A 25,959-nucleotide genomic window follows, 5' to 3' on the forward strand; every position below is an offset into this window, starting at 1 on the left:
GACTTTCCCGTTGTGTCAATAGTTCAGCTGCTATTTTTCTTTAACTATTGACATTTAACATAAATAGATATCCATCTACCCATCATCTATATCATCCTATCCTAGCAGGGTCACAAGGGGGCAGCCTACCGCCAGTGATCACTCCAGCAAGTACCGGGTTACAGCCTGGATACATTCCCAGTTCATCACAGGGCAGCACGAGCAATAATGTACACCCACACTCATCTTAGAGTGACTAAAATAGTCTCTTTTTTTTAACTTTGGGGAAAAGTCGGGGCACATGGAAAGAACCCAAACATGCACCAGGAAATCATGCAAATTCCATGCAGGCAAACTCAAGGCTGCAACTTGAACCAAGGACATTCTTGCTGCAAGGTAATAGTGGTAGCCAAAGTGATATCCTTCAGCTCACATAAAGGTTTATATATAACCAAATATCATTTTTCATCCATCTGTCCCCTCTTTACCTTGTGATAAGGAGAAATCAGTTTATAGGGGTTTTTGTATCATGTGCGAGACACTAAAATGTAAACTCATTCTAATCCCAAATGTTTGATTTGCACCTTTAACAGCAAAGTTGACCTTATCTACTGCTAATTAACATTATCTTTCTGTATTGTCAAAATTTTTCAGAATTTACTTTAAATTTCCCCCCAAAAATGACATGTTTAGCTTATGAGCAAAACCTCATTAAAATACTTTTAGTCTGAACTGAAAGAAGGTTGCTAAAAATACTATTTATGCTAATTTAGGACCCAATTAGATAATCTGGATATTAATATTTTAAAGAGAAATTATTTAATTTAAGACTTTATGTGACATTAACCCTTCTAGGCGGGATGTGTAGAAGGGTTAAGGAATCTCTGAGTCATATTTTACCATGACATGCCCTTAAAATCCCATATTAAACCAATATAGATGCCCACTTTTGCCTGTATAATACCATCAAAATTAGGAACTTTCTCTTGACGACAGGAAAACCTTCACAATGGGACCGTGAAGTATTTGCTACTTCAAGGCTGTAACTGTTTTTCAGGAAACAAAAAAAAAACCCATACACTTCAGCTTATGAAAAGCGAGGATAAATTACTCTTTCCTTCAATCTGTCTCTATAATCGGATTGATCTAATCTGATTATGTAATTTTGTATGACGTTTGCCTTAAGATGCCATTTGTTCCGAACTGCAGTTTAATCATTGTGAAAAAAAAACAAACAAACTGTATGTACTTTTTGAACTTAATTTTGAAAGAGCCCGTACCGGAAGTCACGTGCTCTTTCGTCTGACGTCGTCGCACTAGTATGTGCGCTACTACACATTCTTGCATGTGTTTCTCATGTTAGTGGGCGGTCCTAGACTTGCTCTCTGTAATATATGAGCATAATATTCTCGCGGGAGGAAAGTGAATCTCCCCCATTCCTATTTTGTTTCTACTTACAAGAACACCAAACATCCCGAGTAACTGATCTCCAACAGCATTAGTTTTGTTTTAGTGAACAAGCAGAAAAGCCCATCCTAAACCGGCTCTTTAAAGATTTACACAGAGGGCTCTCATCACATTTCCACCCCTTCATGCTGTCCCATGTTCGGCCAATGGGAGGGACTAAGCGAGTGCATCACCTCAACTATAGGGTGACATTTTCACACTGGTTGGAAAACGATGATATAATGGTGTGAATGCGCAGATTTTGACACAAATGTTTGGAGTGTGGATGTGGACTGGGCTGCGGCTGTAATTAAACACGAGTGAGTATATTTTTAGGCATCGCCATAATTCGCTTCGTTACGTTGTCGCAGAGACGTGACGATAAGTCTTAACAGCAGATTTTTACACCCCGGGGTATGACAGCAAAATAGTTTTCTAAATACAGTGCGTGTCTGTTCAAAGCCGTGACATTTATTTTTTTACGCGTTTTTGAAGACGGATGTGAAGTTTATGGCGGACTCAGACGTGGTAAGAAGCCGAGGGATGGGTGGAGACGAGAGAAACTTAGATCACATCCTTTCAGTGCCAGAATAACCTTGATATGAACGCATAAATCGCTCTCAGCTAATTTTATTCTGCTTATTTAATCGTTCAAGCAGATTTGTATGCACTTTACCAAACTCTCTGACGGATTCCAAAACTTAATCAAAACTTCAATCACTTGTAATCACTTCTTGTCAGAAACGAAAAGGTTTTTTCCCCTAAATGCTTTTGTGATGTTTTAAAGTTACAGGGACACACGTTACAATATAATAATAATAATAATAATAATAATATATAATAAAAAAAATATATATATGGCAAAGTGTATTTAAAACTGCTTCCTGGTAGGATCTGACTGCATTATTTTAGTCAAGGAATTTATGAGAAATGCTTATTAGCTTCCCCACTAGGTGGCATTTATTTTCCTCCATTTACTGATAGAAAAGTCCAGGCTTAAAAGTACAAAACTGCCATTATTCCCTTAAAATATTCCAGCACAGCAGACAATATGTATGTTTGAAATGTTTGATTGGAAGATGAACCATGCAACAAAATATAATCTTGTATGTGTCTAAAGCTTTATTTCAAAATTAACCATCAAGCTGAGAAACCCGATTGAGTCTTGAGTCCTGTGTTTACAGTTTCACCTGTGACCACACCCAGTTTTTATGTTGCAAGACATACCAGCCTTTGCATTGGTTGGTGGTAGAAACCAGATTTTCTGCTTTTTTTTATGGATCAGAAAGGTCAATATGTTAAAATGTCAACGTGTTGCTTCGTTTTTCAGCTTAAAAGTTCATTCATCTGAATTATAGAGGTTATCTGTTCTGATTTTATGAAGATAAATATTTCAACAAGCATGCAGAACAATCAGATCTGGCATTCTGTTTCTGTTTCTTAACCTGTGAAATTCCCTCTAGAGACTGATCGGGAAAAAAAAAAACAAACTGAACAGACAAGATTGTTATAAGTGTGTTTGATGATGATAAAGCTCACTCTCGCTGTTTAGGGCTGAACCAGCGACCTTTATGCACTATTATTAACAATAAATAATCATATTTATTGTTAACTTTCTTGACCAAAAACGTAATGTTTTTACCAGAAGGCAACACAGTACCCTGCAGGAACTTTTCCACATATTATCACAATCACAAATCTTTATGTATTTTATCAATATTCCATGTGCTCAACAATCACACAGTAGTACAAAACTATAAAGTTGTAATAAAAAAAGGATATATATTTTTGTAAAACGATTTACAATCAGAAATCTTAAAAGTGTGGCATGCATTCATCCGTCTTTACTCTGAGATCAGTAAATAAAATACAATCTGTGTGAACATTAGTGAACAAACATCATTATTCACGGTTAGCCTTCAGTGTCTCTCAGTGCTGACACAACTGGAAACCTGCCATGAGACGGTCGTCCAACTAAAGAGACGGGTGAGGCGAGCACAGCGTTAATCAGAAAACAGCCAAGAGGTCCATGATGCCTCTGAAGAAACTGGAGAATTACAAAAATGTGGCAATGTAGTTTAAATAGAGTAATGCTGCCTCAACATTGTGCTTCCAGATGGTTAAACAGACACTTTTTCTGTTTCTTTTTTATTCATCTTTGGTTTGACATTGGGTTGACGGTGTTAGGAGTTTGTCTTGTAGCCGGTGGGTTGCAGCTTCGAACCCTCGCTCCGTTTGTCTCAATTGTTGGTGTTCTTGTGCAAGACATTTCACCTGCCCTGCCTGCTGGTGGTGGTCAGAGGCTCCTCGGGTCCGGGTCAGACTGCTGCATCAGCTGGGTGACATGAGGGTCTTGTGATTGTCTTACACAAAAGTGGAAGTGATCATTTGAAAAAAAAAAAAAAAATCTGATCTGTTCATGTTGTAGCTCTTCAGATCTTGTAAACGCTTCACACAATCGCAGATGGTGTTCCCAATGTCACTTCCTGTCTGCCATCCAGCCTCTTGTGTGTTTGTTTTCTCTCACATGTAACATTTAACCTCGTTTCACATGGAAGAGCTGTGACATAATCACACATTTCCTGGATGAGTGTTTGGATTTACTGCACATGCGATTCTGCTATATCTCAACCGCAATTCTCAGTACCTCTTTTATTGTCTCGGATACACACACACACACACACGCACACACACACACACACACACACGGATGCACACACCCGCCTTTCCAGTTGTCCTGTTTCCCAGGAAACAGCCATTCAAAGACATCTACCCACACACCACATACCAGGCCCCACACACTCCCTTATTTTCTTACTGGTAGCTGTGTCTCTCATGTCTCAGATGGTGTATTGTTGCTCACTAGGTAGACGTATGAAGATCTTCACGTTTTTGACTTTCAAAATTAAGTTCCTCCCATTTCAGTTATCATGATACAGATTTGTTTTGTTTTTCTTGAGTTATTTTTACTTTCACTTATTGCTTGTCTCCTTCCTCTGTGATTATATGCGCTTTGTGATCCTGTTTGCAGATTATTAACCCAATTATTCAGACATTGCCACTGCGTCCCTCGGCTGTGTTGCATCTTTTTTGGCGACACAGAGTGTTAATTCTGTGCTTGCTTGGAAATCTTGTGGCACGGGTCTGATCGTTGCCTAAGGGGGAACAGAAACAGCTAGCGAAGCCTCCAAATTGTGATATGAGCCAGGCCTCAGAAATTGCCAGCCTAAGGACCTCACAGTTTCTGAGAGTGAAAACTGTGTTGTTGTTTTTTTTTTCATTATGGCAGTAGCATAATTTCAGCCTGAAAACAGAAAAATACAATCTGTGTTTTTCATTTTATTTAAGTCAGTTTTGCGGAAAATACGACTTCCTTTGCCCGAGGAGTGCAAACATTACACGGCATGGTCATCCACTTGCTTTTGGAAACTCTGCAAGACGAGAAAGATAAGAGAACATGTCGTTCAAAAAGACAAGATGTCTGTTGATAATGGCTACAAGAAAACTGATTGTTTTAAGGTGATGCTTAGCAACAGGTTTGGGAGAGGCTGCACTGTATTTTTTTCCATATAGTTTGAAAATCTGTGGTTACATTTCAACTTTTTGCATAGCTTTACTATGACTATTTTTATTCTTTTGATCAAAACTGACATCAATTTTATTACAAATTTGCTGTATTTAATACCAGAAACTTTGACCTCCAAGATTTAACCAGCACAAAGAGTCTGATCTTGTTTTGGTCTTTCTTTTTCATCTGTAATGTCAAATTTTTTGGATAATATTTACTTTCTTTCTCGTAGGGGAGCTTGACCTTTCTACGATAGCGCCATGTCCGGTCCAGATGATGAGATCGAGCCTGCAGCTGTGAGCTCAGCTGTACCGCGCCTCAACAAGAGGCGCTTCTCGCACGACCGCTATGACCTGAAACTAGATGAACTAGACAGCCTCCTAAAAACCACCGGTAAGGAAACATTTTCCTGAAATAAGATCTAATGTATAAGCTGGCTTGTTGCTTGATGGCAACCCTTTTAGTAACGTTTTTCTTCCAATTATCTGTATCCCAGAGGGCCGTCCTTTTACAGTAATTCATCGTCTGCCTGAAATTAAAGAAATGGATCTACCTTACTTAATGCCTGGTACTCCTATTACATGCAATGTGGACAACACAGAGAAACACACCAGTCGATCAAAGGTAAATATAATAATATAAATATATTTTTTTGTATCCAGCTCATGAATATTTTCTTTGGTAAAATGCAGCACGAACAAAAAGGAAGCATACACATTTATTTTTAACATCACCCTTAGATGTAAGGTGATAGAAACATGGTGCAGGGAAGACCTTGGAATAAAAATATCTTTTGAATGTTGTATGTTATTTAAAAGTACATTCATATGATACAAAAGCATATGGTTCTTATAAGAAATTATGTATCCAAAATGGAAAAGCTCTGTCTAATAAAAAAAACCAAACTGACAATACTTCAGTTTATTGAAGTAATGCAAACCTTACTTTCTGCATAAGAATTTTGCTCTCCTGCACCGAAGGGGTTTGAACTTTGACTGGACCATTTCAGTGTGTTCTGTACTTTCTGAGCCATTTTGTTGTTGATTTGTGGCTGTGTTGGAGATCACTGCCCTGCTAATGTCCTGATTTTAACTAAGCTTTGGCTGTTAGACAGATTTGGTTTAAAAATGCTTTGATAACACAAATTTATTGTGTTATTAGTCGCTTGAAAGTTTTCTTCCTAAGCTCTATAAGACATGGTGTGTTAAATAAATGCGCATGATTTTACTATGAGAGAATTATGCATTGTATGTTTTGTTTACATGTTGAAGTGTAAACAGCAGCTAACAGTTTAAGCTCTTATAAAAAGGCAGATCAGAAATGCTAAACAATGTACTACAAATTTATACATTTTTATGGACACAAACATTAATGTTCTCTCTTTTTTGGTCCCTTCTTTGGTATTTAATGTTTGTTATTTCATGGCTAATTAATCTGGTTTACGTAATTTGAATAATCTGCCCCCAGGTGCGTATACGAAACCTGTACACGGTGAAGTTAACTCATGGACCCTTTCACTGGGTAGTAAAGCGGAAGTACAAGCACTTTCAGGAGCTTCACCGAGACCTTTACAAACACAAGATGATCCTTCACTTTATGCCCACTAGAAGGTCGGTGTCTCGACTGACATGCAAATCAGCCTCTTACTCAGGGGGACGTGTGTTTGAAGTCTGAGTGATGTACTGCTTTGAGATTTTAATATTGCATCTCTCAAGCACAGATTACTTTGAATATTCAAACTCTGTTTTTGTTTTTTTTCAAAGGTCTGAGAAGGAAAGGCAGCAGCTGAGGTTAATGTCAGAGGAAATGCCCAGCCTACATGGGACAGAACGCGCCAGAGGAGCCTCAAGCAAAACGGTATACAGCAGTCAGGATCCTCTAAAGGCTTCTTGATTTAACTTTAGTCCCTTGCAAAAAAAACAAACAAACAAACCTATAAAACGATTATTTTAGTCACATTTTTGCCTTGTTACATCCACAAGCTTCAGTATTTTGTAGGGATTACATAGACCGGGGGTCAGTAAGCCATTTTTTCCTTTGTTCCATCCAAATACAATTTTTCTAGAGCTGCAAAACTTGCATGATCCTGCAAACAAGGCTTAATAAATACCTTAAAAATATTTTTTAGTGATGAAAAAACAAACAGCGAGCAATAACAACATTCATACGTCCAGCCCTTCCTCTAATTTATTATGGTTAAATTAACCATAATTTTACTTATATTTTGAGTTTTAAACTCAAAGACAGATATTTATTGGATTTGTGCTGAGATTAGATGACACACAAGTTGATACTGTTTTGATAAAGTCAATTATGAAGACAACAGGCTGCACTGGATTTCATTTTTAAACATACGAGAGAAAACGGGACTGAATCAAAAACAGGAAAACTGTGCTTTCTTTTCTTTTCACCGAAGAATTTTGTGTAGTTCGAACATAAAATTTAAATATAATTTCACTGAGGATGGTGGTCGTAACGTGACAAAATATAAAAAAAGATTTAAATTGGCTACGTATTGTAAGGTGATGTCGTTCTCATACGTTCTTACAGAAAGAAATATTCTTGTGGGGGAAATAATCTGATCAAATGTCAGCTGGTATTTTACTAACTCCCTTTTCAACGCAGAAATACCTTGAAGAGTACCTGAACGATCTGCTGGAGAACGGATTCTGTAGAAATGATCGCAGCATGGTAAATTTCTAAAACATCTTTTGTCTTAAAAGTTTTGTCGGCTCTAGTAGACTTTATTTGACGATTGTCAGGAAAACGGGTCGCCCCATTGCCGTGCCAAAGCATCTTTTTTTCTGATGTATTCAGTGGACGTTACACCGTCTACAGTCACGTTTCATGATTACATTCCTTTTGTCTTTTTCAGCTTGAGTTCCTCTCCGTCGGTGCCCTCTCCTTTGTCACTGAGCTGGGACCAAAAGGCCTGTAAGTAAAGGAAATGTTTGAATGAAACAGAGACTCTTGGGGAGATGACTGGACGATTAAGGCTTATTGTGATGTGCATGTGGATTTGTTTCAGGGAGGGACCGATCATTAAGAGGTCGGGTGGTCATCGTGTTCTGGGTCTGAACTGCATCGGCCACCATCGGGTGTGTTTTAGCTGGTCGCACCGATGGCTGGTGGTCAAAGACTCCTTCCTTTTGTATATGAGCCGAGACAACAGTGAAATCAACTTCGTGCTGCTTTTTGATCCCGAATTTGAGGTGAAAGTGGGTAGTGCCGAAACTGGAACAGAGTACGGAGTCTGCATTAAGAACTTCACACGGTATGTGTGCTTTTCTTTTTTTAAATTATGTCTAGATCTTATCGTATATTTGCACATTTTACTTCACTTCTGTTTTTTCTTTTATTTGTTTTTTTTTTAAACCAGGGATTTGATCATCAAGTGCAGAAGCTACAGACAAAGCCAGTGGTGGACTCATGAAATCAACCAGCTGGCTCAGTCCTGTGACTTTCTGAAAGTCCACCGCTTCCAAGGCTTTGCTCCACCGCGAGAAGACACTCTTACTAAATGGTCAGATCCCTGATCCACACATGACTCTAACACTCGCAGTCAATTTCAGTCGTTCCTTTCAGTTATTTATTATAGTTCATTGGCTTTCATTTAAGGTATGTGAATGGGAAAGATTACTTTGCAGACCTGGCTGACGCCCTTGAAGAAGCAAAGCAGGAGATTTTCATCACAGATTGGTGGTAAGAGAATAAACACACTTATGTACTCCATCAATCTGTGCAAAATTTACCAATTTTAAAACCACAAACTTTCTTTTGTTTTATTGGGATTTGGTGTTGTGGACTAACCCAACATAGTGCATAGCTGTGAAGAGGACAGAAAGAGATAGATGTTTTTTTAAAATATATTTTATGTGATAAAGCAAAAATCTTTCCTCTATACCCTGATACCTCTAAGTAAAGTTAATTGCATTGCTGGTTAGTAAACATAGTCTTGACCAGGGCTCTTTCTACATGCCGTCCCTGTTCACTCCATGGACTTTGATATTTCCCCACTGTTAAGGTATTGATTAGGATAAATTGCCCTTTGGCATCAGTGTGTGTAGCCCCAGCAAAACACAAACAAGCAGCATGAAAAAGCAGGTGGAGAATCTGTCGTCATAAAAATGAGAAATACGAAGCAACTGCTAACTTATTGACACCTCCACCCTAAGCTGAGGGTGAGTATTATTTAAAGAGGCACCCATGTGACCTATAACCATCCATCTAAAATGACAGAATAAATGTAGGAGATGCAAATATTTACAACTCAGGTGAAAAATTCTGTTGACAAGAGCTATTAGTTTTGCCATAAATCAGACATTTTTGTAATAGAGTTCAGAGAAGAAACCTATTGATGAAAGAAAACCATTAGAGGTTTTGCTGACAGTTTGCCACTTGCCATGTAAGAAGGTCCTTGAGTCATATAAGAATAAAACTAACACTGCTCACTACTCTGAACAAACTCTCTCTAGGGTGAAACATGCAAGTGGCAGGAACAGGGAATGTGTTGGAGTGATAGATGGAGCTCAAAACAGGCCAGTTCAGAGACAAAACCTCCTAGAGGCTGTAAAAGACTTGAGCCTGGTGCAGAAGTTCACCTTCCTAAGATGGTTTAGATTAAAATCATGTGTAACAGTGATTAAGTCAAAGTGTAAACCTAGATCTATTTCTAAATCTGAGACAACAGCTGAAACTTTAAGTGCTTGAGTGAGGTTATGAAATGTTGAAAATCAACAGAGAAAGTTCTTTGGATGTGAAACACTGGTACCAACATACCCCTATATGCTTGTAGCTGCAGTTCAGCATCAAAATGTGGTTCCACAAAGATACTGACTCAGGTGTTGGAGTCATAAGTAAGGAATAATAAGATCATATATTTTGTCATTCTCAGTAAGGTTAATGTCAGATTAGGTTAGCTTTATTGTGAAATTCAGGTATTTATTTTGAAAGTGTTACTTCCTGTTGAGCCAGCAGAAGGGCGGCAGAATCTGCTGATGTTATGGCTACCCTGTTGCCATAACATCAGCGTAGCTCTGTACTGACACCGCACTTTTTGTTATTATTATTTTTCATATACAGAACTAGAATCCTTTCTTTTACTTTGCAGCTAAGCACAGCCTCGTGTGGTTTTCCACTTAAAAATGTCCAGTAGAATACCTTAAGGTTTTCAGTTGTCACATGATAAAAAGAAGAAAAGTTCAAAGTGCTTTTGGAAGGCACTGTATTATAAAAGTTACATTTCCAAGGTCATTAGCATATAGAATGATTTTTCCGATTCTTAATCTCTTATCAGGCTGAGCCCAGAAATTTTCCTAAAGAGACCTGCCACTGACAACCGCTGGAGACTGGATGAGATACTGAAACGGAAAGCAGTAGGGATTCGTTCTCTTTTAATGAAACACTAAATTGTTTTTTTTGTTTTTTATTTTAAACTCAGATGTTTTTGTTTCAAAACCATATCACCTCTTTTATCTGTAGGAAAAAGGAGTCAAGGTTTGTGTCCTGCTTTACAAGGAGGTGGAGATGGCACTTGGCATCAACAGCGACTACAGCAAGCGGACTCTGATGAACATGCACCCAAACATCAAGGTCTGTGGTCTTCTGGGGTTAAACTGCTTTGCATTTGTTTGCTGTGCTCGACTAAACAGTTAGATCTCCTGTAATCCGTCAGGTGATGCGACATCCAGACCACGTTTCATCTACGGTGGTCTTGTGGGCTCACCATGAGAAGATGGTTGCCATCGACCAGACGGTGGCGTTTGTTGGGGGACTCGACCTGGCGTTTGGGAGATGGGACGACAGAGAGTATCGGCTGGCCGACCTGGGTCAGGCGGAGATGCTGAACGGGGACACGGGGGAACATCCAAACAAAGATGTAACTGTAAGCATGGGCTGTTAATTGGTGTGCCGTGCATTTGTTAACCGTAATTTGTGTATTAGTGCGCAGGCAGAGTCCTAAAATAGTGACTCCGTTAAACAGGACAATGGTGTGGCTGATGGCAAGAATGCAGGTAACCAAACAAAACAGGATCACACAAACCTGGCTGGTAACACTAAACTGTGGCTTGGCAAGGACTACAGCAACTTCATCAAGAAAGACTGGACCCTGCTGGACAGGCCTTTTGAAGGTACTGAAAACCTCTTTCAGCATATATGGAAGGTTAGAGCTAAAAACGTTTACTCAATTTATTAAATTCTCTTGTGATGTAAGAACAAGACACCTTTTCCACTGTTAATGTGTCAGATTCTGTATATGTCAACTGAAACATAAATTAATAATGGTAAAGAAATTACATTGCAGACACCCTGTTGAGTTAAAACTTTGTTAAAGCACCTTACACCTGACAGGTAGACGACTGAAAGCACGGGAAGGTACCAGAAAGAGCGACACAAAGGAGAGACATTCTCCTTTAAATGTATAGAGCTGAACTGTGCTCCTCTGTCCTGTTTGGATTTTTCGTTACTCTCCGTTTCAGGTTGGTCGTTTCGCCATGAATTGCTGACATGTGAGCGACAACATTAAAATCAATAGGTGGCTCAGTAAAACGACCAGCATGGCGAGAAACTGTGACGAATCACAATAATGATGAAGATGTAAACAAGGTGCAATCAAACATGTTGAGGCTGTTTGGCAATTAGTTCGGTTTTGCATAGGGTACGTCATCATGACACACTTTCCTTAATCCAGTCTAGATCCAATTATCAGTTCATTTCTATCCACTGATTACTCGGTGGAATATTTGCTTTTCCTTGTGTGTATGTGTCTTATTTTGTTTCGTGTTATCAACCGATCAAACTAGACCTCACTGATATTTTACAGGAAGACTCGGGAAGTAAAAGCTACCAGGTCTTATTCTATTTTTTTAAGAGGGAGCGATTTGTGTGGGAGGATTTGAGGGGTCTCTTTGGGCAACATTTGGTTTATGCTACTTACCAGTTGATGGCGGTGATGCTACATTAAGCAGCCATTAAACAAGAAGAAGGAGAACCAATCGCAGTTCCTAGAAGACAGTGTCACACATGAGCGTGTAGAGTTTTAGTTCCTTAAAGCTACAGTATGTAACTTTTAGAAAAATATGTTTGTCATATTTGTGATAGTGTAAAATGAGACAGATAATTTGTGAAAGGATTGAGCTCCTCCACCTCCTCTCAGAGCTACTGCTGCCATCTGAACAAGTAGACGCTCCGCTCCTGGTCAAAAACAACCAGCCAGAGCCAGGAGGAGTGTCTTAGCGCTGTCGATAAACCTTGTGTATGCACTGCTAAATGTGCTAATGGCAGAGAAACAACTTGCCATCCAGGAAATCAGATCAGTGGCCATGCTAACTAGCCTGAGTGTTCATGGCAGCTTCTGTTGTGGTGAACCAGCTGTAGCGTAGCAGAGAGAATGGGGGAAGATGAGAGAGCACATACACAGGGATGATTCACAGCGCTAAGACCCTCCTCCTGGCTCTGATTGGTTGTTTCTGATGGAACAGTGTATTTGTTCAGATGACAGCAGCTCCGTAGGGAGAAGGCAGAGAAGCTTGATTTCTTTTCCACAGATTTTCTGTCTCATACTGTCACCACCTGGTGACAGTTTTTACAAATATGTAAAACACTTTTTTTTTTTCTAATAAAAGCCACATGCTGCTGCTCTAACACTCAAACCCAAACCAGTTGCGTGTAAGAACATGAGGATTCTGGTATACAAAGCGCACTTGAGCTAGCGGATGAGCTTAATATAATTTTTTCTTTTTTTTTCAGACAACATTGACCGCACTGAAGTTCCTCGCATGCCTTGGCGTGACCTGTCTACAGCTGTGCACGGCAAAGCTGCCAGGGATGTTGCCAGGCACTTCATCCAGCGCTGGAACTTTACTAAGGTAAGGCTTTAATCCTTATATTATTAACATTTTGAGTTTTATGAACATGTTGAGGTGCAAAATTCCTACTATTACAGATATTTAAGAGGGAGGGCATATAACAGATGCTTTAGGGGATTTCAGTCATGTTATGACTGGACTTTCACTGTTAAAGTATGTTTTGGGGGGAAGGGGGTTAGATAAAAAGAGCAAACGTATCTTGGAAGTAAACTTTACTGTGTAATTCTTCTCTGATTTTGAATCCATGCATTCAAGTTTTATGTCTTCCTCAGATCTTCAAGGTCAAGTACAAGGATAACTTCTACCCCTACCTTCTCCCCAAGTCTCACACTGAGGCAGACTTGTTGCCATTTATTGTTCCTGGATCCCAGAAAGCCAAAGTTCAGGTAGTTGATTACACACACGCACATGCACACACACATGCACGCCCTGTATGTCTTTCTATTTTCACAGGAACTTTGCATTGACTTCCATACATTTTTCATTCATTTCTATAGACTAATCCTAAACCTACATGCCTAACCCTAAATCTAACCTAAACTCAAGTCACACCTTAGTCCTAAACCTAAATCCTAACTGCTCCTTATGGGGCCCAGGCTTTGGGTCCCTTAATGAACAATCAGTCCCCACAGAGTAGCTTAGTGAGCCGTTTCACTTTGTTGTTTTTGCTGCTTTGACTGTTCAATAAAACGTCCTGAAAACATGTTTGAATTGACATTCAATGGAAGATGGCTTCTTGTCATACCAAATAAAGTATATATGAATTTACCAAAACTGCAGCAATCTCAAGGAATGAACACCTGCTGAATGAAGTCTTGCTCTCTGTTGCTGCAGTCTGAATAAAGTTGAGCTACCTTCAAAGAAAATCTAGTTTCCTTTTAAACAGCTTAAAATACCTCTGCTCCTCCCCTGACTTCGGTTTTAAATACCTCATTCATATCAAGAAAGGCTAACTAGGAGAGTTGTTTCCAAAGTAACACGTTTGCCACCAACGTTGTGGCCTGTACGACTTATAAGCACTTAAATATAATCAGGTCAGTGACGTGAAAAAGATTTTCAGACCACCAATCAGGGCTGGTGATTTCACAGCTTTTATGCAAACATTGAGTAAACTAAATAAAGACTGCTCTGTTGTCATGTCCTAGAAAATCTCTGAATTTAGTTGTGGATTGCATCTCTCATTCAGAATGATAGTAGTGAAACAAATGCCTCAGTGACAGCACCAAAGATGGGCCTGACATAAACCAGACTCTTTTGGTCCAATACAACAGAGAAAAGAAAAATCCCAGCGGCTTTACTTCAGACGGTAGAGTAGAATCTGTCCCTGAATGCCAGAAAGCGATACCGCATTACAGTGGATGTAAACGGTGTAACATATTATAATTTAGGAAGGCTGGCGATGTTGGTGTGATGTGAGACAGGCCGTTGAAACTGAGCTTGAATGTCCCTCCTGACATTGTCTCCAGATTAGATTTACACAGGAAATCAGACGGATAACCTTGCAACAAAGAGACACTGTTCTGGCTTCTGAAACACAGCGTTGCAGTGTTCACGCTTCTTACGCTGCGGCAGATGGTGGAACAAAAGTAAAGCCTGTAGAGCGAAATTACTTTCAGCATTTTTGTACTTGTTTGCAAAGCCAGAGAAAACACTATCGAAGAGTGGGACAGAGAATAGAAGCATCTTATTTCCAACAGGAATCTTTAAAGCTGGGTTTCAGATAGGAGACCAGGATTGGACCTTTCCAAATTAACAATAATGCTAGAAGTGCAAAGAAGTCATGACAACATTAGTGTGGAAGCAGGCTGACTGGCTCAGACCTGCTGTATTAAATGGCTTGTTTAAAATTGTTCAAACACTGAGCATTGGGCATATACATTCAAAAAGCATTAGCTGCTGATGTGCTTACGTTCTTTTATTCCAGCGTGGGCGGTGGTCTGTAACTGTAGCTCTTGTGGCCCCATTATGTTGTTTTCCTGCTTGCTATTGTGGCTGCGTTATTCAGGTTTCACGGCTCTCTGGTTACATTTGATGTTGCCGCTGGCGCAGGTGCGCCGCTGTTCGCTCCGCCAGCCAAGCATCCTTAAAATTAGTGGAAGTAATATTGGATTATCTTTGTTAGATTTAGGTTCGCTTCATTTGCAAAAACAAAACATTTCGTCTATTGGAAGTGTTCGTCTGCTTTTGTAGTAAACCAAAGTAAAAGTATGAGTTTTATTCTGAACATTTCCTTCCCTACCGCTCTGTTTTTTGCATGTTTTATATATCATTGACATTCACTATGGCCCGTTGTCCTCATACTTGATAAATTGTCCTGGAAGAATCGAGAACTCTGGGAATTTGTGTGTTATTTCCTCAGGTGCTGCGCTCTTCCGAACGCTGGTCAACCGGAAGCTGTGAGAACTCGATCCTTCAGGCCTACATACACACCATTGAGAACAGCGAGCACTACATCTACATTGAGGTAAAACAGCAGAACGTATTTATTTGTTCCTGCATATTGGCAGCATTGGCAAATTTCACATTTCAGAATCATTGCATCTCTAAGTAGTTTCATTTCGGACACCGTAAAAATGGCCTTGCTTCAGTTTTATTTTTTGTACAATTTTTATTTGACATTGTTGACGCTGCTTTTCTTCAAGGTGATCACACATAAATTATCATCATTTTTATTTGTGGAGTTACAAATAGGATGCTTTATGAGATATGTGTCTAAAACACATTTATTTCACTTCTCTGACAGATTTGGTGCCTAATTGAGCTTTCGTGGATGCTCTTTGCCAGATTCCTGTCTGCTTTTGCCCTCGCCTCATACTGAGTCACCATCTGCCTTTTCTCTGCCCTTAGAACCAGTTCTTCATCAGCTGTGCGGAGGACAAGGTCGTCCAAAATAAAATCGGGGATGCAATCGTAGATCGAATCCTGCGAGCACACAGGTGGGATTTCTCTGACAAGACAGATGTAAACTATGATTTATTCATGTTTTATTGGCACATTTATGTAGAGCCAGTTTGTAAAAGTTTAGGTTAATTAAACTTGTGCTCCAGCTAGTAGAAGATTTGATGTAAGAGTTTTATCAATTATTCAGCTTCTCACTGAAGTAATAAAATATTGTTTTGCCCTTATGAAGATATATAAAAGGTACTAGCCAGTCAGTCCGTTCAGATGTAGTTCTATAGAACAAGTTAATGCAAGTTTTTTTTTTTTTCTGTTTGCCTTGCAATTTGATTTTAAACATTATTTATTCAAGACTAACTCTACCTGCTAAACCAGTTCCTTGTGTTCAAGCCGCTGGTTACATCTCATAAGAAATAAGGCAGTTTTTAGAGTTCTTTTGAATACATCCCTTTTACATTTTTTTTTATCAAATTCCACTTTTAAAAACTGTTTATGTGGCTGTTTATGTGCTTATGTGAAACCTGCAGGCCTCTTTATATGAGACCTGCAGGTTTTATTTAAGTTAAAACAACAATGAAACCCGAAGAGTGGCACAAAGTTCTGAGGAAGACCATTGCTAGCATCAAATAGCGTCACAGTTCATGTCAGAATGCATCATAGCCATTATAATAATACTGTGTGTCAAATACGTATAATTAAATCCATTTAAACTCAAATTCAAGTTGAATGCTTCAGGATCTATGTCAAAATCTGTCAGAAGTCACTCATTTGTCTCCCTTTTTTCTGTATCCCCCTGATTGATCTTTTCACCTCTTGCAATCGGCCCAAATGCATTCAAGCAGTGTTTTTTTCCCCGTTTGCACACTTTAAAAAGAAAAAAAACACATACCACTGTATGTTAGTACCTTTAAAGTTCAATCTGTAAAACTGGAACCAATCAGCCATTGTTTTTCCCCTGCAGAGAGCAGAAGACGTACAGGGTGTTTGTGGTGATTCCTTTGCTTCCTGGCTTCGAGGGAGACATTACCACTGGAGGTGGAAATGCAATTCAAGCCATTATGCACTTCACTTACAGGTAAGATCCTTCTCCTCGCATTATCATTCTGCTCTCAGCCCACAGCACAGAAATAGCACAGGGAATGCACTTTTCACATCCTGTGGATCAGCACTGAGACATTGAGACATATTTTCTTTCATGATAAAGTTATTCAACGTATATCTGTACATATCTATTTATCTCACTAACCCAAAAATGCTGAATTATATTTATCATGTTTGTTTGGGAAAGGACTATGTGCCGCGGAGATCACTCGATTCTGTCAAGGCTCAGAGAGGGTAAGTTTTTGATTGCTCATCTGTTTTGTTTATCATTTAACCTGTCATTCACGAGAGAACCCAAAATGACAACCTGTGAATGACAGGTTAAAAATCCATCCACTCACCTCCTGCTAAAAATCTCTTCTGTTTGTCTTTCTGTTCCTTCATTTTTCTTGATTTTTTATTTTTATTTAAAATTTGTAAGAAGCTCTGGTGTCTGTTTGAGTTGTTTCTAAATCTTCCCAGTAATATTTTCTACAGTAAATAATGCGATTGTGATCTGTGCCCCAGTGAAGGACCAGTGGACTGAGTACATCACATTTTGTGGCCTCAGAACGCATTCCCGGCTCTCCGAGAAGCTGGTCACAGAACTGATCTACGTTCACAGCAAGGCACTCATTGCTGATGACCGCCGCTATATAATTGGTGAGACACTCATTCAAGGAATCCAGTCAGTTGTTAGAGAAATTATGTAAACTGCAAGTTTTTAGTATTTTTTTTTTATCCCCGTTATTTTCCATAAATACCTCAAGGTAAAAAAAAAACACAACAAAAAGTAAAAAAAGAAATTACTCCTAAATTCTGGCATTTGGGATATCTAATCTTTAATTATTACACCTTGTTGGACCAGAGAGAAGGGAAGTAGCAAACTGCTGCGTTAGCCAAAAGAAAAGAAAAAGGATGTGCCAGATTTAATGTTCAATTGAAATCGTTAAAGTCTTTGCATATTAGAATTTGCCAGCCTTAAAGAGAAAAATGTTAGTAAACGTACCCATTAATCACGACTGAACACAAGAAAAGCTAAAAAAAAAATACATTGAACCAGTATTATTGCTTTTAAACAACTGCTTTAAAATATGTCATTTAAATGAACCTCTTGTTTCTACGTGTGCTTCAGGGTCAGCCAACATCAATGACCGCAGCATGCTGGGCAGCCGAGACAGCGAGCTGGCAGTGCTGGTGGAAGATGAAGAGAGGGTCCCATCCGTCATGGGAGGACAGGAATACGAAGCAGGACCGCTTGCGCTTGCTCTGCGCAAAGAGTGCTTCAGGTCGGGACAGAACATTGCTACTGAGATAACACCCTAGTATCAATCATGGCTGTTTATTTGGAGTGTCAAACTAACAAAACGGTCAAACATTTAATCTGCAGCGCAACCCTAAAAGGTATCCATACCTACGCAAGGATAAGTTTCCCAAGATCTTGCTGAGACATTATTCTTTAATAATATTCTCTGACTTAATCACAAAACCCAGATTTTGGGCCTGATCAGCAGTTTCTCGCTGGAGCTGGGTGCTGACTCTTGATTGTTCCTCTTTCCGTCAAAAAAGAATTACTTTAGTTTCGTTTCGGTTCAGCTGAAGAAAGTCATGACCATGCAACAACCATGCAATGGTTTGTTGAAAGCATCTGCTCAGCGCCGGAATGGGTTCATAGTCACGTAGGGCCTCATAAATAAACAATGTGCACACAAAAAAGTCTGCAGCACAATATGCATGGCAGCAACGCAAACTTTTTCAGCTGACCACAACAAACCACAAAACCCCAAACCACACCTAAATACACTGAAATATGAACCCATTCAGTGTTATTTAACTCTGAATGGATGGAGGCATCAAACCCAATGTTTCTTCATGGATTTAACCTATTACTGTTTAAATTTAAATGATGAAACTGAACCATGTATAGCTTCGTACAGTAACATAATGCACACCAAAAGGATTATGGGAAAACCTCAACTTGTGGCCAAGGCAGTCAATCCTTAGCTCTCTTTTCAGATCCCTGCTGAATATAAATGTGTTCAAACAAGCATTCTCACTTTAATTGATCAACATGTCCCATTATAACATTCTCCAAATTTTCAAGTGAAAAGATGTAAATATAGTTGAGAATCGATGCCAAGATTTGAAATTTTGCATAGGCTTAAGCTCATTTGGAAAGATAAATTGAAAAACTATTAGTACGTAGCTCCGTAAAGCTGGCAGAGGCATGCTCCCCATAAAACCTGCTATTGTAAAAGCAATGAAAGATGTTTATATAAAGGGTAATCTCAAAGGGGGTAAATAAGATCAATACATTTTTCAGAATTTATTATTATTATACTGTATAATCCCAATGTACTGTATAACCCCAATAAAATAGAAGTTTGTTATTGTAATGTAAGATGACATAAAAATGTTCAAGGCTCACAAATACTTTTGCGAAAAGAAAAAAAAAAAAGCATTGTACAGTGCTTTGAAAACTTTCGTTGATCAGCACTTTGTGTTGTTCAAATGCACTCTGTGGAACTTCCAAACAGCATTTAAGTTCTGTGTTGCAACAGGGTTCTGACTGGAGCAACTTCAGACCCCAGCATCAACATTGACGACCCAATCAGCGACGACTTCTTCTTCCTCACGTGGAATGAAACGGCAAAACGTAACGCCATCATTTACGACAAGGTATGATTGAACGTAAACGACGCATTACTACTGTTTGCCACCATTATGCTACGTTCACACTGCAGCCTGAAATGACCTAATTCCGATCTTTTTTTTTTTTGTCAAATGCGACTTGTATGCGTTCTCCAGTGTGAACGGCAAATGACCTGAAAGTGTCCCACATGCGCAGTAGAGGGCGCAATAGTGTCACTCATAGAGAGCATGCTCAGTGTTTTGCCAACCGCCACAAAGAAGAAGAAGAAGAAGAAGAAGAGCTCAGTGTTTGTGGAAGTAAACATGGATGCTAATGGTGGAGCTAATGGTGTCACTGTAATAACTTAATCTTCTATTTATTAAAACAACGAAATCTTCTGGTCCGCCATGGTTGTTGTATCAGAAAACAGAATAGTGACGTTGGTTGAGTGTCAATGACGTTCAGGTCAGATGAATGACACTTGGTCACATTTGAAAGGATAAGTCGGATAATTATCGGATAACCAAGTGGCCTGGATCACATTCGAAAAAAATCTGACGTGTGTTGTTCAGACTGTCATGAAACGATCAGATGCAGGTCGCATTGGGTCACTTTGGGCTGCAGTGTGAACGCAGCCTTAGTTTCAGGTTTCTTACCTTTCCGTTCTATCCATCAGGTTTTCAGATGCCTTCCCTGTAACAGTGTTCACAACTTGCTTCTGCTGAAGAACTACGGCTCTCTAGAACGCCTCTGCGACACAGACCCCGAGCAGGCGGCAGAGGAGCTGAAGGCCATCCGAGGGCTGCTGGTTCACTTTCCGTTGAAATTCCTGTGTGAGGAAAACCTGCAGCCTCCTCTGAACAGTAAAGAAGGGATGGCTCCTACAGACCTTTGGACGTAACCACATGTCTGCCTAGATCAGGCCACTACAACACTGATACAATCGTTGCTAACCTGTACCTAAATCCCAGCACACAAAACGAACTGTAACACCAGCTCCCACATTAAAACAGTTTATGGGTCAATGCTAAATCTAGTCTGGCTCAAATCACTTAGAGTTTAGAATAACAGACAAACCTGTGCTGGCCAGTTTATTCATGATGCCCATCACGTAACTTCTATGAACCAACGGTAGACGGTATTGTAAACTCATATAAATGAATGTGTGTGACTCATTGGAGGGCTGTGAGGTTGGACTGGTAATCAACCATCTCCCATGATCTGGGAACATAGTGTACATTTACGGGTGCAAGATTTTTATTTTTTTTTGTTGGTGGGTGGCTCTGTCTCTTTCTCTCTCCGGCGCTCTCACTCTCTCCCTCTGAGGCTTCACCTCTCACTGCAGTGCCAGGAAACCTGTCAGAACATTTGTGGTTGTTATGGTGACGGATATAAAGAGATGACTGGATCGCAGCTGAAATAAAGGCTCGATGGGGCAGAAAAGGAGAGCGCTGATAGGAGGGATGGCTTACTAAATTGGGATGGTGTGCCAGAAAAAAAAAAGAAAGCAATATTGCTGATCGAGGACGTGGGGACCAGTTACTTCTGTGTCATTTTTATATTTAAATGTGAGAGAGAAAATATATTTAGCTGGTGCGTCGTTGAAATCTTGTTAAATTTTTCTCTTTTTTTTACTGTTATATCCAAACGGACTGCCTGGAGTCCACCACACAACATTCCACACTCTGTTGGCATTCTGCAGCTACTTCCGTGTCGTGTCTAGGAGCCATGAAGAATCTTGTGTGTCTACCTTATGTTATATTTGCTCACAGGCATGAGGCATTTGTTGAGGTCCAGCTGAGAAGTTACATGTGTCTGACACACTTCTTTCTACCCAACTGCTCAGATTGATCACTTGTTGACCAACATGCAAATCTCTTGGACTGGACTTTGTTTTTTTTTTTTATATATTTTGTTTCATAATTTGGGGAAAACCTACTGCACAACGCCTTGCAAAAATATTCATAAACTCTGAAGTTTGTCACATTTCTACATAGGATATTACACAATATGATTTTATGTGGTTTGTCTACACAAAGTAGAGGTTCTTTCATGAAAAGTAAAAACATTTTTATTGTTTAAACATGTTTAGCCACTAAAAATGTGAAAGAACCCCCTTTACTGATATCCCTAAATAAAACTGAGTGCACCAACAACTAGCTTAAAAAATGAACTGATTCATAAATTGGAATATTTTTGCAAGGCGCCATGCATTAACTGAATGACAAAGATGTGTTTGAAAAATATGTTCTTGCCCTTTAAAATGTGTTCCTAATTAGATGCACACTTTTAAGACTGGAAGCTCGTCAGGTTTTTAAATAAGAAATTAGCGTCTTATATCCCTAACGGTGTGAAAAAGTCTGCATTGTATTTGTTTTTGTGCATGTGTGTCCAAAGGGGGTAAACAGGATTCACTAATGTAACAACACCATGTTGTTTTTCAAGTTAAATTGTACTAAGCTGTCAGATAAGCCCAGGTTAAGTGCACTACGTCTTGGTTTCAAACTGGTGTGATAAATATGACTGACGGATGCCTCGTGTGAACTCGCTCTACACAAAGCTCCTTTTACACAGGAGCCAGAAAAACCCATCTGTGTTTAGACACATTACTCTGCTGGTTTCAAAAATAGTCACACTGTGAAGAAAAAAAACCCCACTCTGAATCTTTGCACGGTAGAAGCTGGCATTTTTACTGGTTCTTTCGCATAAGAAAAAAAAAATGTTTGAAGTGCTACACTTTGTGATAGGAAAGCAGAAATGTCTTTAACTGACCAACAAGTGATCTTATAATAATTTAGTTTGTATTAAACTAGGAACCAGCCTTAGGAAGTCATTTTATGAATGTAATACTTGAGAAATATTTTTCATTGCATATTATCAAAGTCTATATTTACATTTTTAAAACCATTTTATATGTAGATCTGTAGATACGATAAATGAGGCACTAACACTGAGGGTAGATATGATTTTCAAATTGTCTTCCTAACTACCATTTTTACTATAAGCTGTGCTGTTTTTCTTATTTCTTCATACTTGTTTTTAATTAAAGTTGGATCGATGTCTGTTCTCATATTGTTTTGTAATCACTATAATCTTTTAAACCTCTGTAATTTGAGATTTCACATTTATTTTAACCTGCAATAAAAAACATGTTAAATGTAATTGCGTGTTTACAGTTATTACTATACAATTTTTTATTTTATTATTATTATTTTTATTATTATTATTTATTTATTTTTACAATTTTTTTAGATTGCAGTTGCTTCAGATTGATAGAAGTCTGGTAAGTAGTTATTAGCTTCAGCTTTTGTGACCAGTTTTATTTGAAAGTTATACGTAAGGAAGATGAGTTATCTACTGCAAATATTCACTAATGACCTCTAACCTCATTGTTATGATTCTGAACTATACCTTTAAATAAAAAGGTATAGCTATTTATAATGTAAACATTCCAGTTTCACAGGAATGTTCACTGGGAAACAATGCTGTGACGTGAAGCTTGTTAACAAGCACCTTGTACAGATGCAGAAATGCAGACCTTATTAATACAACTGTGCGTTCAGTTTCCCAATTTATTAAAATGAATTATTTTATGTAGAAACAAATGCCTAGCTACCAACAGGTTTTACTTGCTAATTCCATCTTTGAGCTTCTCTGTGAATGGCGACATAGAGTTATAGAGTCTCAATTATGCATGCATCAGACCGTTCTCTTGAACTCTTTAGAGGTGAATTATGCATTATTTTAAAAACTCATGATCTGTTGAAAACAATGTAGGCAAATGTAGCAATCGTAATTTGGGTCAATGGCATCACAATAGGAACATGAAAACAGCTGACGGGATATTAGTAAGATTTTCTTTGATTGTGACAGACTTCCTGTGCAACTCCACTCAAAAAAATTCTGCAATAGTGTAGAGGAAGGGGCTGGTTTTCACCAGGTTATGACAAACTCTAAAGGGTTCAAATTGTGTTTGAGTTGCAAGAAATTTAAACTTCCATTTTTGAGCCAGTAGCACTCGTAATGTTTACTGGTGATTGATAATGGCAATAATTGTTCAGAACTCTTAAGTGGTACAGGTTTTTCTGTATTCCTATTTAATTTTTTACCATTTAGTGCATATTCTATGCTCATCAAATAAGTAAAGACTGTGTTCCTTTTGAAATCGTTTGTTTTTCCAGTACAGTGGCTTTACGCTACTTTACATTTCCACCGTTCTTATTGTTGAACAATGGAAATTTTTTCTTACTGTTTAGGTACTAAATTGGCATGGTTTTTATTTACTTAATACTTAATTGTTTTATTAACTATTTTTTTCTTTGCGGTGAAAAACAACTTATGGGACAAGACTTCAGATGTACAGAAAAAGGCCCACGTAGGGCTATTCTGTGCTTATACTCCTACACCTGTTTGCCTTATGTGATGTCATCAGAAACCTGGAAAGCTATTTTTAGGACAGTAGATTTTATCTTCATTCTCAAATTATTTCCAACTAAACAAATTGACCAACTAGGACATTGCGTTCTAAGTGACAAATCGAAAGTCAGTTTAACTGAATTACAAAGAAGTCTGGTATGTTGCTTTAAAATTGTAGAGTTGGGTGGGTTCATCATAGTTTACTTATTAATGCCAAACACGAACGAACAGCATATTAACTTTTTAGGGTGTGTTCAGGTGAGTTTGAATGAATGACTCCGACATGGCAGCTCAGAGCAGACATATCTGAAGTTAAAGTCCACTCTTACTTTTTTTTTTTCCATACAAATTTGTCCCTACTGCAGCTCCGTAGTCCCTTTCTGGAGCAGAAAACACTTGAGGAGTGCTGTGTGCAGCCAATCGTCATTACATTAAAGGCTGGAAGTAGGAGGCTGGACTTAGGAGTCAAAACATGGCGAAATAACAAGTTTCGCAGGTAGAAGCTACGCCGTACCTGGTACCATTGGACTGCAGTTTCGACCGAGCTGGACGCTGGAGGAGACGACAGTAGCCTTTAAGTTTAGCGAACGGATGGCTGCAGTCTTTTAAGTGTTACGGACCTAGAGCCTGCCTGTGTTTTCCTCCGGAAGGTTGGCAGTGCTAGGCGCGACTGTCAACACAGAAAAAATATGGACTGAGAAGGAAAGTTTATCCTGGGGAAAAAGCTTGCTAGCTCTGCTACGTTAGCTGCGGGTTGATTAAAGGCACACACCTGAGTCAGTACTCTGATTACTTTGCGGTCGGCTTGAAAAAGTGGGGTGTTTATTATTATTATTATTATTTTTAGTCGTCGTATAAAGTTTGACACGAAGAAACAGTGGGAGCTACTTTTTTCCCCCCAGTCTTTTAAGTCAAATTGTTCGGCTTGGATTTAACTGCAGTATTCCGTTCATGTAAGGCAGCCAGCGCCAGTTTGACGTTCGGTTCTGGTGCGGACGGACCCGGACGCCATCACATCACAGACGTTGCGTTCTTCTTAAAAAACAACCACTGCGTTGAACAAGCCCGCAAATTTCTTTTATATATTAATTGTCAGCACAATTAAATAGTGCTCTTCCGTCAAAATCGGGTAGGAGTTTTTTTTTCTTATTTTCTCTGCTTGCATAATTTTAACAGACATATTATTACTAGGGATGTTTTACAGCAGCAGAGACGCGGCGTCTTCTTGTCAAAATGAACGCAGTAAGGTGTTCAACAACACTGGAGGTGCGCTGCGTTTAAAACCAACCAGTTATTAGCTCGGTACTAATGGCCGGCTGAACTGGAACGGTGCCATTTTGTTAAAAAAAATCTTATTTTACATTCGTTGTGTTTCAATCAGAATTTCTAGCTGACATTTTTCTAAATCAGCTGCGGAAAACATTACAGCTCTCGGGCAGAGTTGACGTGAGCTAGCCTGCTGGGTGCGTCTGAAGCAGCCCCTGGGATGGACTTGCTATATTGAAGTGTTCCGCGTTGATATATAAAATCAGTTTTCCTGTATGATATTGATAGATTAGGCTCGTGGGCAGCCATTTATTTCTTCCTGTCAAAGTTCTTCTTGTGTAATAAGTGGCTAACTTGTTAGCTAACGTCATAAGTTTGGCCAGCTATGTCTGAAAACGCCCCCACACGAAGCCTGGATGACATAGACCTCGCAGCTCTCAGGGTGAGTATTATTACTATCATTATTGCAATTATTGCAAGGTGCAGTAATTTAGCCTTGTTACAGTCGCAGCAGTCTCTTTAGATGTTATGTCATTTTTGAGTTTTCCTCTGACACAAGCACAATCATGTTGCACCCACGCAACAAACTTAAATCAAACCAACACCCCCCAACTCCCCCCGGGCTCTGTGTGCTGTGGGCAGCTGGGATGTTTACAACCACAAATCACTGCAAAATGTATCTTCTGATTTATCAAAATCTTATACTCTCTTATTCCATGCCTGCTTCCTAATACTTTAAACAATTTTCTATCGGTTTTTAAAGGCATGTTTTCTCTATAATCATCCAATCTTGAACCATATTGTCA

At 39.0% G+C, this 25,959-nt stretch overlaps 2 protein-coding genes across 6 annotated transcripts in view; both read left to right on the forward strand.

Annotated features, from left to right (window-relative positions):
• The first annotated feature begins 1,493 nt into the window (after window positions 1-1,493).
• On the forward strand, window positions 1,494-22,630 carry pld2 (phospholipase D2). Of its 2 annotated transcripts, none has more exons than XM_016677024.1 (24): window positions 1,494-1,745; window positions 5,227-5,386; window positions 5,490-5,617; window positions 6,461-6,603; window positions 6,757-6,850; window positions 7,619-7,684; window positions 7,869-7,927; window positions 8,022-8,267; window positions 8,373-8,516; window positions 8,612-8,695; window positions 10,290-10,368; window positions 10,475-10,585; window positions 10,668-10,877; window positions 10,977-11,124; window positions 12,743-12,861; window positions 13,134-13,247; window positions 15,221-15,325; window positions 15,709-15,797; window positions 16,721-16,834; window positions 17,048-17,094; window positions 17,368-17,502; window positions 17,975-18,128; window positions 19,401-19,518; window positions 20,148-22,630. In XM_016677024.1, the coding sequence occupies exons 2-24, from the start codon at window positions 5,254-5,256 to the stop codon at window positions 20,370-20,372; spliced, it is 2,865 nt and encodes a 954-aa protein (XP_016532510.1). In that variant the 5' UTR covers window positions 1,494-1,745; window positions 5,227-5,253; the 3' UTR covers window positions 20,373-22,630. The 2 variants fall into 2 exon arrangements, with proteins under 2 accessions (XP_016532510.1, XP_016532511.1); XM_016677025.1 differs by lacking the exon at window positions 1,494-1,745 and adding an exon at window positions 1,797-1,953 and having other exon boundaries at window positions 5,226-5,386.
• Window positions 22,631-24,253: 1,623 nt separating this feature from the next.
• The window catches only part of mink1 (misshapen-like kinase 1), a 30,061-nt gene continuing 28,355 nt past the window's right edge, over window positions 24,254-25,959 (forward strand). For 2 of the 4 annotated variants that reach the window (XM_016676973.1, XM_016676974.1), the window contains exon 1: window positions 24,254-25,595. In XM_016676973.1, coding sequence (XP_016532459.1) covers window positions 25,539-25,595 — 57 coding nt within the window. In that variant the 5' untranslated portion in view covers window positions 24,254-25,538. The remainder of the gene's footprint in view (window positions 25,596-25,959) is intronic. The other 2 variants (XM_016676976.1, XM_007563154.2) reach the window with 1 other exon arrangement.

The sequence above is a fragment of the Poecilia formosa genome, unplaced genomic scaffold (genome assembly GCF_000485575.1).
Source record: "Poecilia formosa unplaced genomic scaffold, Poecilia_formosa-5.1.2 Scaffold145, whole genome shotgun sequence".
Taxonomy (NCBI): Eukaryota; Metazoa; Chordata; class Actinopteri; order Cyprinodontiformes; family Poeciliidae; genus Poecilia; species Poecilia formosa.